General features: G+C 37.0%; 1 protein-coding gene and 1 long non-coding RNA gene across 2 annotated transcripts in view; one reads left to right on the top strand and one right to left on the bottom strand.

Annotated features, from left to right (window-relative positions):
* Window positions 1-16,478, top strand: part of LOC307185717 — a 166,697-nt gene that overhangs the window by 51,014 nt on the left and 99,205 nt on the right. The window contains exon 2 of the long non-coding RNA XR_013828156.1: window positions 841-967. This is a non-coding gene — a long non-coding RNA (uncharacterized lncRNA). The remainder of the gene's footprint in view (window positions 1-840; window positions 968-16,478) is intronic.
* Window positions 1,375-7,012, bottom strand: NPFFR2 (neuropeptide FF receptor 2; the record flags this gene model as incomplete). The annotated part of the gene is given in 5 exon segments (XM_079920725.1): window positions 1,375-1,672; window positions 1,674-2,120; window positions 3,713-3,812; window positions 6,499-6,799; window positions 6,802-7,012. Coding segments are annotated over 5 exon segments (1,203 nt in total). The 5' UTR covers window positions 6,859-7,012.

Genomic DNA, 16,478 nt, shown 5'->3' with positions numbered 1-16,478 from the left:
CATAATCGTAACCTAGCAGAATCCAGGGGTTCACCATTCTCTTTTTAATAGTAGTATTAACTTGCTATCCAGTAGGACTTCTGTGCCTAACATTTTGTGCCCAGTAGGAGATCTGGGATAATCAGTCTTGCTTTGTTCAAACTTTATGGGAGTCTTATGATGATTGTTGAACATCTCTGATTAAGCCCTTTAGAAGAGAGCTGCCATCCTTCTGCCACCTGCTGCATTATTAGAAGCTTTGTTTCTTTATGTCAGAGATTCTGTTAGAAAGGAGGTCAAGTTGGGATCCTGAATCACCTCTGCAAGAAACATGGGTTCAGCTAGGGCTTAAATTCATTTGTGAAAATATTAAAAAGCCAACAATAACTCCTGTGGAACAATGTTATGACTTTACCAACTTTGTACTCTTTGAAAGGAAAAAAAAATCAACTTTTAATTACAAAGAAATACAGTGTCCCTTTATTTGCTATTGCAGTTCTTATTTCTAAGAAAGCTAAGTACATTTTAAAAGCACAAACAGATAAATAGTTCTGTAGTCTAAAATTTCCAATTCAAAAGCAAAGGGAGAATTCATAAAATGTGCTCTCATGCAAAGAACTGCCCATTTATCACCATTTGAAGAAAATGTATATGTGTGTATGTGTGTTGCATACATATATATACACATAAAACACATGCTTGATTCATACACAAATCGCTAAGTGGGAAAAGATCAGGCTTTGAAAACTGGTCCTAGAAAATTGATTTATCCAGGCAAATTTGTATATGGGTCTCTGTATGTATTTTAAATACAGTAAAATTGATTACAAACAGAAGTTCATTTTGTTTACTTTTTTCCAGAGAGAGCTTCTAACATTCTTAAGAAGAACTGAAGTACAAAGCCATAAAAAGCAACAGTATTTCACCATATAACACACAGTAGAGTTAAAATCATCACACCAGCTCCTTTTACATCTCATTGCTATCGGTAAGTTCAAATTCTTGATCATTAATTCCTGTATGGGTTTTTCAGCACTTTTCCTACAAAGCACAATATCCTCATGTGTGTGTGTGGGTTTTTTTAATAAATTTATTTATTTTATTTATTTATTTTTGGCTGCGTTGAGTCTTCGTTGCTGTGCACAGGCTTTTCTCTAGTTGTGTTTAGTGGAGTGTAATCTTCGTTGCTGTGTGCGGGCTTCTCGTTGCGATGGCTTCTCTTGCTGTGGAGCACGGGCTCTAGGTGCGCAGGCTTCAGTAGTTGTGGCTCGTGGGCTCTAGAGCAAGGGATCAGTAGCTGTGGCTCATGGGTTTAGTTGCTCCGCGGCATGTGGGATCTTCCCGGACCAGGACTCGAACCCGTGTCCCCTGCCTTGGCAGGTGGATTCTTAACCACTATGCCACCAGGAAAGCTCTCATGTGGGATTCCTGAGCTGACAGATGAGATATGTTGATGACCACATTGTTTTTAGCTCTTAGGGTGTAGGCTTCCTTGGGCTTTTCTCTTTTTTGGCAGAGATGGAGACGAAAAGCATCTTGGAAACCACGGCGAAAATTCTCATTGAAGAAACCATAAATGATGGGGTTGATGCTGCTGTTGCCAAAGGCCAGCCAGTGTGCCAAAGGGTAGATGTAGGTGTTGATGACCCGCAGTTCATTCAGAGACAGGTCAACATAGTGTGAGAGCATCATGAGTCCACAGAGGCAGCCAGGAGAGAATGAAAAGCAGGGCCACAGTCAGGAGCATCTTAATGACCTTCTGCTTCTTCTTGGTCACCACGTGCCACTGTTCCTGGTTCTGTTTGCCTGAGTGGGGCACTGTTGTCTTGGAGAGTGCAATTCCAATCCTTCCATACGTGATGACAATGAGGGACAGGGGAGCCAGGTAGATGTTAGCAAACAGCACAGCGGTATAGATCTTCCTCATTTCCCGATTTGGCCAGTCTTCCCGGCACCAGTAGACTGGGCTGGTTTTAGTCTGGGAGTTGAGTCTCACTCGGTAATATTTTTCTTCCTGTACGTGTAACATCATTGCAGATGGGGACATAATGGCGATGGCCAGGATCCAGATGATCATAATGATGACAAATGCTGTCTTGATAGTGAGCTTTGGTTTAAAAGGGTAGAAGACACACTGGAACCTGTAATTAAAGGCAAATATCAGTGAAGGACTGCCTCATAACTTCTGACCAAGTCATTAATTAAATTTATTTCAGTAATTACAGTCTTCCATACATATTCCCCCTCGAATATAGAAAGTTACTATTAGTAGGGAGACGTGCATTACCAGTTTCTGTAATTAATATATGAGATAAATTTCAACTCAAAAAATTAATGGGTGGAGTATATCAGACACTATTAATAATCAAAGTACTATTGTAACTAGTCAACATTGAGCATGAGCATTTAATATTCTGTTCCAGGCTCCTTTCCGTTGGTTTGCATGGATTGCCTCTGTAAGCTTTCTTATTTAAAACATGGGGAAAAGGCTTAGAAAAGGTAAAAAATCTTGCCCATAATTACACATGATTTTTACACATGTATTTTGGCTCCAGAGCCCGTATTCTTAAATGTCCCTCCATGCCCTTCTGTGGTCCCCTCACACATGATCTGTGTGCTTGGCCATGCAACTTGCTTTGGCCAGTTAGTTGAACATTAGCAAGCATGGCATAAGCAAAAGCGTGAGTGATTTCAGCTACAAGGCACAGAGTAGGAGAACCACAAAGAGGCACCCAGCCAATCCACAGAGTTGTGACAAATATTAAAAGCATTACTGTTTTAAGCCACTAAGTGTTTTGGTGGTTTGTTTCACAGCTATGAATCTGATGAGAGTTCCCATGATGAGTTCTGTTTATGCACCTTCCCAGTGTTCTGTGTCCTCTGTTGAGCATGACAATGATCAGTATGTAGAGTAAGCCTGATTCATTTTACTGCTATTTTGTTATTGTGATTCTTAATTTTGTTATTACTGATATTCATTATAAGATAATCATACTATCATATAACTGTATAACATTTTATATTTTTCAAAGTACTATCATCTATTGAATCTTCTTTGATTTTTGTGATGACTCTATAAAATTGAAAATTAATACTTTCCAGATCTGCAGGTAAGGAAACTTAGAGCTTTTAAGTGGCCCATCAGCAACTCCAAACAAATTTATCTTATCTTTATATAATGACTAGTTATCTTGAGCTTTGACTGCTCCACTGTCCTTCACTGACGGTGTAAGCTCTTCTGTCTTAAATTCCAAGTTTTCATCTAGTCTTCTAATCAGTGAATTCTCCCACTTACTCACCCTTAAATTATGGGTAACTTCAAAGGTGCAATTCTAGGTATTTTGCTCTTTTTGTAAACCAGCTATTGAAACTTCAAATATTATTTTTTCATTTATTCATTCTACAAATAGCCTATGATATCTTGTTACTAGCAGCCCAAACTAAAACATGCATCCTCCCTAATTATTTAATCTTAAAATATGGAAACTTCAGTAGTTTTATTTTATTACTGAATCCTTAGTGTGTGTGTATATTATATATATATATATATATATATATATATATATATATATATATATATATATATAAGTCTTGCTCTTAAAGGGGTACATGTTACAGCTACAATTTTAAGCAGATATACCCAAATTTAGTAGATTATACATTTTTCACTGGTTAGGTGGATTAGTTGCAGATATGCCCAATTTTCTGGATTCAGAGTTTGGTGCTGACCTACCTATCTACTGCTATTGCAGCTAAAGTAAAGACTGAAGCTGCAACGGATATTCCCTGGACCAAGCCACTGATCTTGCACATTGTACTTCCAAAAGGCCATCCTGAAAGGGAAATGGGACAGTTAGTCTTTGGAAAGATCATATACATATTTTTTAATTTCACTGAAATTATGAAGAGAAAGACATGAAATTAGACAGAGGCAACTGTTTCCTAAATGATATTCAGGGAACAATCAATGTTTCCCATTATTTTCATTAATACATTCAGATCTCTGTTTTTCAGTATACTAATAAGGTCAAAACTTACACAGTAGTTTCAACATTCTATACACTGTAATAAATGTTTTGCATCTATTAACATATCTAATCCCCACAACAGGTTTCTGAAGGCTTTATTATTCTCCTCATGATATAGAATATGTAACAAACACACAAATTTCACATACCTTGCCACACAGCTAGTTAGAAGCATATTAAGGATTTAAACCCTAGCAATATGGTTCCAGTGTCCAAACCATTAACCCTTATGCAATAATGCCCTTTAAATGAATAAAACAGGAAGAATATTTTTTCTCTAATTTGGAAATGTATTCCATAAATTATGAGGAATCAGGCGTCACATGTATAACAAACAAAGTTAATATTATATATAATCTAATGACACGATTTACCTCAGAGGTACTTTGTTATGGAGTGAATGTGTTCCCTCCCAAATTCATATACTGAAGCCTTAACCCCCAATGTGATGGTATTTGAAGGTGTGGCCTTTGGGAAGTAATTAGATGTTGATGAGGCCATGGGGATTATGCCACATGATGGGATTAGTGCCCTTATAAGAAGAAGAAGAGAGCGTGAGACCTCTCCCCATGTGCATGCACTGAGTAAAGGCCATGTGAACACACAGCAATCTACCAATCAGAAAAAGGACCCTCACCAAGAACCCAACCATGCTGGCACCCTCATCTCAGACTCCTAGCCTCCAGAACTGTGAAATTAAATGTCTGTTGTTTAAGCCATCCAGTCTATGGTATTTTGTTGTAACAGCCTAAACTGACTACGACATACTTGGAGAATAAAGAGCACTTTGCACAAACAAAAGTAGTCTGTTTGAATAACTTCCTAACTGAACTCCAGTTACTAGAATGTTTATAAAAGAAATTGGTAAAATTATTATATTTGATATTTAATATCAATCAAATCAAATTTAGAGTTTGATATTCTATACGCACCTCTGCTATTACAGGAAAGTAACACTATTCTTCCATTAGCAAATATTCTAGTTTCCCAAGAGATGAATGTTACATATTGCTCAGATTTTTTTAATTTATCTTTTAAAAAATATCCTATAGCTTATTTAAAAAATACTGTTATCTAATTAAAGCTATTACCAGTAACCTAAATAAGCCAAGCATACTTAAAAAATCATTCTCTCGTCTATCCAGACCATCTTAAAATTGGTGCTTGAATGGCTTTATGCCACAGTGATGCAGGAGGATAGACTGAAAGTACATATACACTCTGCACGTGCTCCTAGTGCTGGTAGAGAGACCCACTCAGCTCCAGAATGCAGCTGCCAGACTTCTAATCCCTATGGCTGTAGATTAGAGAATTTCCTTCTGGGGCAAGTGATCCTTCCAAGAACACTGACATATTTTCACTGGCAGATTCTGATAGCTGTGGATTTCCCAATGAATGACCCAGACTAGTGAAGCCGAGAGTGAGCCTAACCTCAAACCCCAGTCCTGCAGAGGTTCAAAGCAGCCACATAGTACCTCACTCTGAAATACAAGCAGCTAAATAGTAGTTGACTATTAGGGAAACCTCAACCATAAAAGAAAGAAACTGAAACAAATAGGAAGAATGAAACAGGAGAAAACTAATCTGAATCAGGTAGACAAAAAATTAAGAAACAAAGAAAATTACTACTCATAACCTCAGAGATAAGATACATTTTGTCCATGAAAAGTATGTGCATGATAGTACAAGGAACACAAAGAATATAAAACTAGCTCAAAGGATTTAAAATGTGATAACAGAAATGACTGTTGACTTTATGTGTTAATACAACAGATATTTATTAAGCAGGTACTATGCACCGAAACTGTACTGGGAGGTATAGATACACTGTTCCTGTACTTCCAGAGTGTATAACATAGTGCTAAAGAAGTGGTAGTACGGGCCCAGAAGTACTCTAGGGTAATACCCGAACCATGACTTATGTTGCACATGTAAATTACCACTATATGAATGAAACTACTGCGTTGTGAGAAATTATTGCTTCTGTTACTCCATCTTCCATCAAAAACTGTTGGAAATCTCTCAGCCAACCACAAGAGGGCTTAAATATCTATTTATATTAGATTGAAGACATTGCATCAGTTGAAACCACACGTTCTTTGAACTTTACAGCCCATAATATTCTTAATATTTTTACTATATTATATGTGCCCTGAACTGTTAAGCAAATTCAAAGTCTTCAGTAAGAAGTGTCACCATTCACTGATGACCTTCAGTGAACACTCTATAAAAATAACAGCTTCCACACTTCATCTCTGTCACTTGTTCTATTTTTCTCCATAATTCTTTTTATTCTCTGACTACTTATATAGATATTTGTTTGTTGTTTTTATCCTCCTTTAGCACGTAGACCCCATGAGAACAGCTACTTGGAGCAGTTCTTAGAACTCCATAAATATTTGTGAATGAATGGATGACGCTGTGATGGCTTCAGGGATATGGGACAAATATTTTCTCATAGTATGTTTGAGCTGCATGCAAATCAACATACCTGCTATAATATTGTCCAGCAGCGTGATAGGCATACAGAATATGCCAACTAGTAAATCACTTATGGCCAGGTTCAAGGTGAAGAAATTAGTGACTGTGTGCATATGTGTGTTCCTCATTACAATAAAGCAAACCACTGTATTTCCCACCATGCATAGGAAGAAGGTCAGAAAGTAGGAAATAATGAAAATCGCTGCCACTTGAGGCTGGTGAAGATAGTAGTTCACATCGGTGATATTGCTATCCGCGTACAGATCATGCTTTGTGTCACTGACACTCCAAATGGGATGCCAGTTTTCCGATGGTCCCAGTTTTCACTCATGATGGACCTGAACAAAGAAGAGGCAGAAAAGAAAAACATGATTAGAAACCAGGAGAACTTAAGTTTAAGAGAGTTTAAGAAAGATGCTTTTAAAATGCTACGGAATTTTTTTTTTATTGGAGCATACTTGCTTTACAATGTTGTGTTACATCTGCTGTACAATGAAGTGTATCAGCGATATGTATATATATTGATGGGCCTTCTATAATAATCTATAAATTTTGCATAAAAATGAGTTATAAATAAGGCATTCAAATTATTAGGATTTTAATCAAGAGCACTTGAAAATTCCACTTTGTGCCACAAGTAACAATTATATTGCATTTCCTTGATATACTCTATATTATTCACTTCTTTGCTATACCTTCTATCCACTTGTGAAGTTTCAAGGGAAACACTCCAAAACTCCTCTTCCTCCTGCCTTCAGGTATCATAACCTGTCAAAACCTACTTGTTCTGCTAACTAACATTATAACTCACCTGCCATGAGCTTTCCTGATATTTGAATGAGATTAAGTATCTACATCTTCAGAAGTTCCATTGAAATAAGCTTCTTGTATTTTCCTTGTTCTGCTTTGACTCAGTTAATTGGATATTCTTTTTTTTTTTTTAACATCTTTATTGGGGTATACTTGCTTTACAATGGTGTGTTAGTTTCTGCTTTTATAACAAAGTGAATCAGTTATACATATACATATGTTCCCATATGTCTTCCCTCTTGCGTCTCCCTCCCTCCCACCCTCCCTATCCCACCCCTCCAGGCTGTCACAAAGCACCGAGCCAATATCCCTGTGCCATGCGGCTGCTTCCCACTAGCTATCTACCTTACTACGTTTGTTAGTGTGTATATGTCCATGACTCCCTCTCGCCCTGTCACAGCTCACCCTTCCCCCTCCCCATAACCTCTAGTCCGTTCTCTAGTAGGTCTGCGTCTTTATTCCTGCCTTACCCCTAGGTTCTTCATGACATTTTTTTTTCTTAAATTCCATATATATGTGTTAGCATACGGTATTTGTCTTTTTCTTTCTGACTTACTTCACTCTGTATGACAGACTCTAGGTCTATTCACCTCATTACAAATAGCTCAATTTCGTTTCTTTTTATGGCTGAGTAATATTCCATTGTATATATGTGCCACATCTTCTTTATTGGATATTCTTTTTATACACTTCTGTATGTTGACATAGCCACAAAACTGTTAATTTCTTAAAATAGGTCTGGGTTCCTTATCTTGGTTTCACATAGCATAATTCAATTCACATAATATGTATTCAATAAATATTTATTTAAAATGTATCAATCTTAAGAAAGACATTTCAATCAATGCGTGTCAGAGGTCCCCAAGAACACTCCCAGGTTTGGTGGTTTATTAGAAGGACTCACAGGACTCAGCATATAGTATATTCACTGCTAATATTTATTATAGCAAAGGGATCCAAAGCAAAATCAGCAAATAAAAAGGCACATGGAGTAAAATCTGCAAGAAACAAGGCACAGGCTTCCAAGAGTCCTCTCTCAGTGGACATGCTTAATTCCTCCAGCAACAAGTTTGAGTTTGACAACATGTGTGAAAAGGTTTTTAATTAGAGAGTGGTCATATAGGCAACTTCTTTTTAGTATATATCAAAATTCCAGACTCCCAGATGGAAAGTAAGCGTGCAGCATGAACTATGTGGCGTACAAACAAACTAGGCACAGTGAGCCACTCTACCATTTAAGGAAACTTTATATCAGTATAGGCAACTGTTTAGAATTTAAGTTCCCAGACTCTAACCCAGAGCCCAGCTTGCAAGCAGGCCTTTCTAAAGACCACAGTCTCAGGCGTACCTGTTAACTCTTTTTTGCATGCCCTGTAAATTGGACAGAAGTTTGGTTATACGTGTCCTTAAATGAAAATCAATTTGACAGTGGAGTAAACAAGTTTGTTACTAATATAAAATAACTCAAAGAGGATCATTTTTCTCCAACAGTTCCCATTATTTTGCCATTTAATTTCTTCCCTTTCCTCAAATTTTTAAAATTCATCTTTGCTTTTCTGTATTTCATATTCCTAAGGTGAAATAAAAACAAGAAGTGAAAAGCAAAGTGAGCAAGGGATGAGGTGAGGGCTTGGAGAAGAGAAAAAGAAAGGAATTTGAGTAGAACCAGATGTAGGCTGCTATACAAAGTCAAGCTGAGAATGTCTTTGGGGTCTAGAGACACACTGAGAATACCTACCAGTTTGAGAAAAATCATTTCAGTCAAAGTCTCCAAAAGAGAAGCCTTCACACAAATATTTAAAGATATTTGTACCTAAGACAAGGAAGCACTTTAAATACAAATGAGAAAGGTATGAGAAAAATGTGGGTAGCTTAGAGTTACTAATAAAAACCATCTGTCTGTGGATTCAGTTAGAGCTGGCAAGCCTATGGGTAGAATATATCATAAGACGTAATGCTTTATATTTGCACATTCTTTTTTCTTGTACCTGGCCGAAAGCAACCATGTGTGTCCAAAGCAGATATGCATCCATGGTATATCTGTTGCGATAAGAGTGTTAGGAGGGTTAAGATGGAATCTTCTGGTGTATTAAATTAAACTCCATGTCAGCCATTTGAAAGAGAAGTGTCTCTTTTCTTCCAATAGATTTTTGAGAAACTAAAATCGTATTTTGTTTTGGGAGTCAACATGGGTTTCACTATTCCTATTATTGGCTTGCTAACTATGTTTGGCAAGACAGCATGCAAAATGCAATACAGAGTCAAACAAAGAATCTGTCGTATTTAAGTGTTATTTCCTCCTGACATGCAATTATAAAACTTTTGTACATGAGGTCATAGTGTTGGCCATTAGGTTGACCTATAATAATGTGACTTTGGGGACATCATCACCCATAGTATTACTATAGTGAGGCAGAGAAAAGTCAGGTCCTGACTGATCCTAGGGAAACTCACTTATCTCAGTGTAATGCATCAAAGACAACTGCTCTTTGCTGTTCATACATCTGGCATCTTTCTCACTGGGCACTTAAAAGTTCCATACAGTTGATTAAGAAGTTTAAAATAAAATGTACCCCTGGTTGAACACCTTTAAAACCAAAATTATTTAAAGTGTACTCTGTGAATCATATTCAGTCCTAGATGAAATAATATAAGGAATAAGAAAATTGAGTATACCAGTTTTAGGAAGGCAAATTTACACTCTACCCATACTGATGATTCAGTAGTTTTCGAATATTTCATTGAAAATGTGTGATGTCCTTTTAATAACAGAAAGTCTGAATTTTACAAGTTAGTATTTACATGTTAAGTAACTAAATTGTAAACATAAGCCATTTTACCATGAATTAGTCTTATATTCTTTATTTCTACATGGGAAAATATGTGATAAATAAAATACTTGTTTGTGAGATTTCTTTACCATTCATTCATCTTCAACTCTGGAGAGAAAACAGATATAATAGGACAAACTTCATGAGCTCCATTTAGAGCCCCAAGTTACCACAACTTATTCAAACTCCTAGCTATAGGAAGAGACTCTAGGACTTCAAGAAGAGAAGTCAGGGGAAGAAGTTATTCAAAATTTTTTTCTTCCTGTAATTGTACTTGCCAAAACACTAACAGTAGATTACTCTGGGAGATGGAATGGTTGGATATTATCATTTTCTTTTTTTTTTTTTGCCTATATATTTCTCAACTTTTTCCTGTTTCCAGATTTTTTTTTTATAGTCTGGAAAAAATGCTTCCATATTATTCTCTGAATTCAACTATACAGAATAAAACCAGATGACATAGCTTAAGCTCTTCTTATAAGTTCAAAATAGTAATAGGTCATATACTGGCTAGAAATGATACTATTTTACCCCAAATAGTTGTATCTTCCAAATTTCAGTTAGGAAAGAATCCATAAAGACTCTAATTTATTAGGTTTAAATATACTGTCTCACACATATCATAGAAAGAATTGGTCATCTGAAAGAACAGTCTATATTCTTTATGCTTGTATCAAAGACTCATTAAAGGGACCAAGTTGGCAATTGTCATCAAGCATTGGCTACTTAGACTGTCAGACACACCAAAGCCAACTATGGCCAGCACTCTTCATTTTTGTCATCCTTCTCTCTTTGGGCTTTCTCCTATTGCCTCTATTATTATTTACTGTATTCGTCATGTTCTCCTTTTAATTTCCGTGTATTTATACAAGGAAGGACTTAAGGACAGGAAGGTGGCAGTATTTACTTCTATCTATGTTGGATTTTCTAATCTAAACTCTGATGATTATCATTAAAAGGTATTACAGTTATTAAGTAACTAAGTTAATAATTCTTAACTGAGTAGACTAAATGCAAGCAGTTATGACAACTTAGATTGCTAAAATAACTGAAGAGGAGAGACAGAGAAAACAGCAAGAACAAAAATGTTGTAAACACACATGCTCAAACTAGGGGTAAGTCAATGGCAATAACTACAAGACATATAGTAATACCATCCAATATTTCAATTTTCAAAGCACTTTCAAATATATCACCCTAGGACACCAGAATCATGGAAGCATAAAATGTCCCTCCTTTTTCCACCCCCTTTTAACAACTAAAATTTGGCATCCATTCATGAACAAAAGTGCCTCTGCGGGAGCTGTGGGATCCAGCACCAAATGCCAAGGGATTCCGGAGGAGTCTCGCCCCCCTGTGCAGTGCTTAATAGGCAGACAGACTTCATACGGGGCTTTGGAAGCAGCAGGAGCCCATGAACTGGCTCCAGCTCTTCTGAGCCACAGTCTGGGAAAACGTGCATACTGATGATATGGGAAGACACCACAGAAGGGAGAGCTTTTGTAGAAGTCCAGGCTGAGGAGAGATTCCAGCACTCCTTTGGATCAAAAAGAGTTTGGAAGCATCAGAGAGGGTAAGAGGAGCTTTGCCAGCATCACCCTCCCATCTGGTGCTGATTAATAGCCAATATTGGGAGAGAACCCTTGAACTTCTTTTCTCTGGAGAAAGAAGATTGGATTCTCATTAATCCATATTGTTAAAAAAAAAAGACACATTGCCCTGAGTGATACTGTAAGTTTCACTAATGTACGGTGTGTCAAATGTTACATAAATCTCTGTCACAGCTAAATGGTGTAATAGAGTGTTTGTAAGTTCAGTGATATAATTAAATGAAAATCAGATGTATGTAAATGATGCTCCCCGAGATAAAGAAATGCTTTACGAAGCTGAGTTGAAACCTCTGATTGATGTAAAACGTGTTAAACTGCATTTTCCAGAGGAGAAAGTGAAGTTGACTTTAGAAACATTGCACATTCAATTAACTGTCTCCATTAAATCATATCAGAAGGTTCAAATAACTGTGCATAACTGAAGGTATCAGTAATCGAAATGGCAAAAGGATATCAGAAGAGCTTGAAAGAGTTATGGTCACTGTGAACATGCTTTATTCCTACTCCTCATTGGGTATTTCAAATCTTGGTGGTCATCAAGGTATTAGAAACATTATTCTTTGTTTAAAATATTAAAAAATGTAGTCAGACAAATAATAATAACGTTAGAATTTTGTGGCCAAGAAATAGTAACTGAGGTCAGAGAGTGAACTGATTGAAGGTGTTGAAGAAGCTGGCTGGTAATCCACCTTCTCCCAAACCATTGGGAGAAAGCCCCCAGAGAAAGAAAAGAAGGCTGATGATTCAGACTAATGTTCTTCTGGATGCAATAATAGGACATCCAGGTATAGTAATGCTATTTTCTAAGATGATGGCCTTTGAAGAGGTATGACTCCCTAGAAAATGTCATGTAAGCTGAGATATAAAATGGAGATATTTCATGGACTGAACACTCACTCTGCTGTGATAGGTGATAACACAAAACCTAACTTAGAGACCTCATCTTTTACTCTGGGCCAGAGAGTGAGCATCTAATGCAGGAAGAGGGGTCCTAAAGAGCCACCTTCAGTGTCCCAGACCTTCTTTGATTAGTCCCTTTAATTGTTTTATATCTTTGAAATTATTAGTAAGTCATGAAAATGAGTAAGATCTCTGATTTCAAGAAAAGTAATTCAGGTTTTAGCTATAAAATACAATATGCACAGAGAATTGAATAAACTTTCAGGACCTTCCATCTAGAAATGTGCAGTCTAATATTTCAGTCTGTCTCCTACCGGCATTTACACTATTTTTACATAAATGTCCTGGGGAGAATGATAATATTATTTTTAAGGAGGTAACACCTTCTGGGGTGAGAACTGTTTCACTTAGAAAAATACTTGGAGGAGTTCTCTTCGTGTGAGAAGGCGACTGTCCCAATAAAACCTTACCCTCTAGGTCATAATGACATTGAGTAGAATACCCCAAGATAGAGTTAAGTACTTTATTATCCTTAAATTTTTTATTACCTTAGGTACTTTATTACCTTTGAGTATTTTGATATCACCTCTGTGCTGGGAACTATGCTATTGCTTTATGTGTGTCATTTAATCTTTCCAGTATGAGGTAGCTACTAACTATATCTCCATTTAATACATAAGGAAAGGAAGACAGGAAAATGTTAAGTAACCTGACCCAGGTTCCACAGCTAATAACTGGAAAAGTTGGGAAACATATAGAGAGAGTCTCCTAAAAGTAGAGGGTCAGCAACATAGCTGAGGGGGTGAGCCACTTGAGAGTTGGAAACTGACCAGAAAAAGGTTCAGTGAGATGAATATGACCAAGGAACTTCTAGAATATATCATGTCTAATATTTAATTTTAAACTAACTTTTGTACTACTCCCTGCCTACAACCCCAAATTGTCAGTGAGTCTATTAAGTATAACTGCCTTTGCAGGAGATATTTTTCAATTATCAAGGGAAATGTTCTAATGTTTGGGTTAGTGTAGGGCAGAGAGAAAAGAGAAGCTATAAAGGAAAAGATAGGAACAGGATTGCTTCATATATATCCAGAGAAATCCTGGAGATACTGGGAGGGGTGACAGGTGGATTCTGGATCTCCAAAGCACATGGGATGGAGACAATTTTATTTGAATATAACAGCTACATTGAACAAGCATAACTTGTGAGATGCAATGTAAAAGCAACTGTATTTGTTTTCTACTGACCCTTTAATTTTATTATTTGAGGCTAATTTCCCCATTGCCCCTGGGTAAAATTTGGAAGAAGTCTTAATACTTTCTAATCATTTTCTGATGATAAAAAGCAGCATAGTTCTTAATATAGCCAGACAAGTATAATAAACAAACTTCTAAATTTCCACCAAGGATGCCTCCTTGTCTGCTCTCTTTGCTGACCTGCTCTAGCATATCTCCAACTCCATCCTGTCAATCTCAGTTTCCATCCTTGAGAGTTGTAGGTGGACAAGGTTAGGGAGATGGAAAGGAGCAGGAAAAGTCTCACTTTTCTTTGTAGGGTTGCCATGAGGTGTTCCTTGGACTGGACCAAGTTTTAAAGCTGACCCTTACTTGTGTGGGCACTTTCTTGGGCTCTTCAGAGACACAAACTATTGCCATCGATCTCTCATCGATAGTTCTCTTCATGTGAGGAAATTCATCTCTGGTGGCTGCTGGCTCTTTTCTCAGCCTCGAGAAATCCTACAGTTCACCCTGCTGTAGAGCATCAGCGTGAACCATGGTTCAGGTGTGTCAGTCACCTCAGCCCACAGTTAATGCTCATGCATCTTTTGTCCAGAAAGACTCTAGAAGTGAAAGCTGGCCAATGCCACCAACTCTGTCATTCCACCATCAGTAAAACAACCAGCCAGCCAGGCCCTGGCACTTTGGATCTAGTCTCCAGTGTAAGGCAGACTCCAAGTCTGCTGTCTTCTCTGAAACATTAGGTGCATCTGTTAAACTCTCTGTGTGTCTCCTTTAGTCCCTTTTCTAAGCATGAATTGAGGGGCAAGCAACCCCACTCATCCATCCTGCAAGTAGATGACTCAACACACCTCAACAAACCTCTCTCCCTATCCTCTTCTGATATCAAATTCTGGGCCTACTTATCTCCTCAACCTGAGAATAAATGTTTCTCCTGATCCTCCTTTACAAGTCTGCATGGTGGTCCCATATAATCATCTTGGGATTTTTGGCTGAAACTAAAACCGGAACAGTTCCATTTTAACATTCTGTTATGTAATTATCAGAAGGATAAACCCCAAAGGCCTGAGGATTTGCGAATATCCTAGCAAGTGGCACTCATGTTACTTAAAAGTTTCAAAATTGGAATTGTATTAAAAAGATATATTTGTATTCTTTTTTATATATAGCAAAGTTAAAAGAATAAATCCTGAGTTCTCATTACAAGAAGTTTTTTCTTTCTTTTTGTTGTATCTTTATGAGATGATGGAGGTTAACTAAATCTACTATGGGAATTATTTCACAAGATATATAAATCAAACCATCATATTGTACACTGTAAGCCTGATATGGTGATATATGTCAGTTATTTTCCAATAGAACTAGGGGGATAAAAGGATATACTGTATTTGAAATTCCAATTGGTCCTAGACATCCCAGCCCACTTTATTCCACTCCCAGCTATATATGCTTTGGGGTTGATGAGGTTTCCATCTTGGATGATTTGAGTGGAAAGTGAGCACAGGAGTATTTAAACTAGGTAGTTTACCACTCTTCAGAAGTGTATTAAAACCTTTTACATTTTCAACCACGGATTTCACCGTATATCGTTTTACAACTGGAACCATGTAAAACCTGAAACTAAGTAAATGTACTCAAAGACTTGTACTCTTGACCCAGTTAATAAATGTAAAAACCATAAAAAAAAAAGCCTTGTAAGCCTTTATGAAAAAGAGATAGCTGTACTATGGGTATCCTGGAAGCTTCAAGAAATTGAGATCCTCCTACTTATTATGAAACAGGGTCCCATGCCTGAAAAAGATGGGGAAAAAAAAAGCCAAAAGTAACAGACTTATCATCAAAAGGAGCCTAGGACTGATGGGGCACAGTAAGAGCTTTTGTTCTTATGGTAGCTTGTCTCCTTCCTGTGTAGGAATGTGTTACCATCCACAGAAATGGAGAGAATTAAATGCAGCTGAAGGCTCAGGTGGCTGAAGCAGAGATCCAGCTGAGCAGAAACGAGACTTTGCTATTTACTCCATCATAGTTTTTACCATTCCAAGACCTCTTCATTGCCAGGGAGCCACAGTTAGACTGTTCATTAAATATTCCACCAACAGTGCCAATCCTCAAAAACATTATCACCTTTTGAGATTACTGCTATTTTTCTTAGAACACATGATCAGATCAACATTTGCTATTTAGGGTAGCTTTTGATTGGGTCTGCTTTAACTTCTCATATTAAATGAGATGTGTTTCTTGAATGACTTCTGATAAGATTCATTTGGAAAGTTTATTTTTTTCTGATGAAGACAAATCAACACAAATTATTAATGGGTGATATTTTCTATTAGTACAGTTTAGAAATGGCATGGCACTATAACTTAGTGTCTCTTTGTATTAAAGTCAAGGCTTCATAGGATTTCTCTTTTACTGTAAACAATTCTTAGATTTTAAATTAGTAATTGAGGGGCTCAATGAAATGGTCTTTTTAATTTTCAAAATAGTCGAGAAGGCTCCCTAAACAGTTTTTTGAATCACATTATAGAACTGGCTCTCAAAACAAGGCAACTCTTAACAAATCCTTTGTGTTTGCATCTTCTAAGTTGGTCTCAGCCTAT

Source organism: Stenella coeruleoalba, assembly GCF_951394435.1.
Source record: "Stenella coeruleoalba genome assembly, chromosome: 4".
In the NCBI taxonomy this organism is placed as follows: domain Eukaryota; kingdom Metazoa; phylum Chordata; class Mammalia; order Artiodactyla; family Delphinidae; genus Stenella; species Stenella coeruleoalba.
This window is presented reverse-complemented; position numbering and strand designations above follow the sequence as displayed.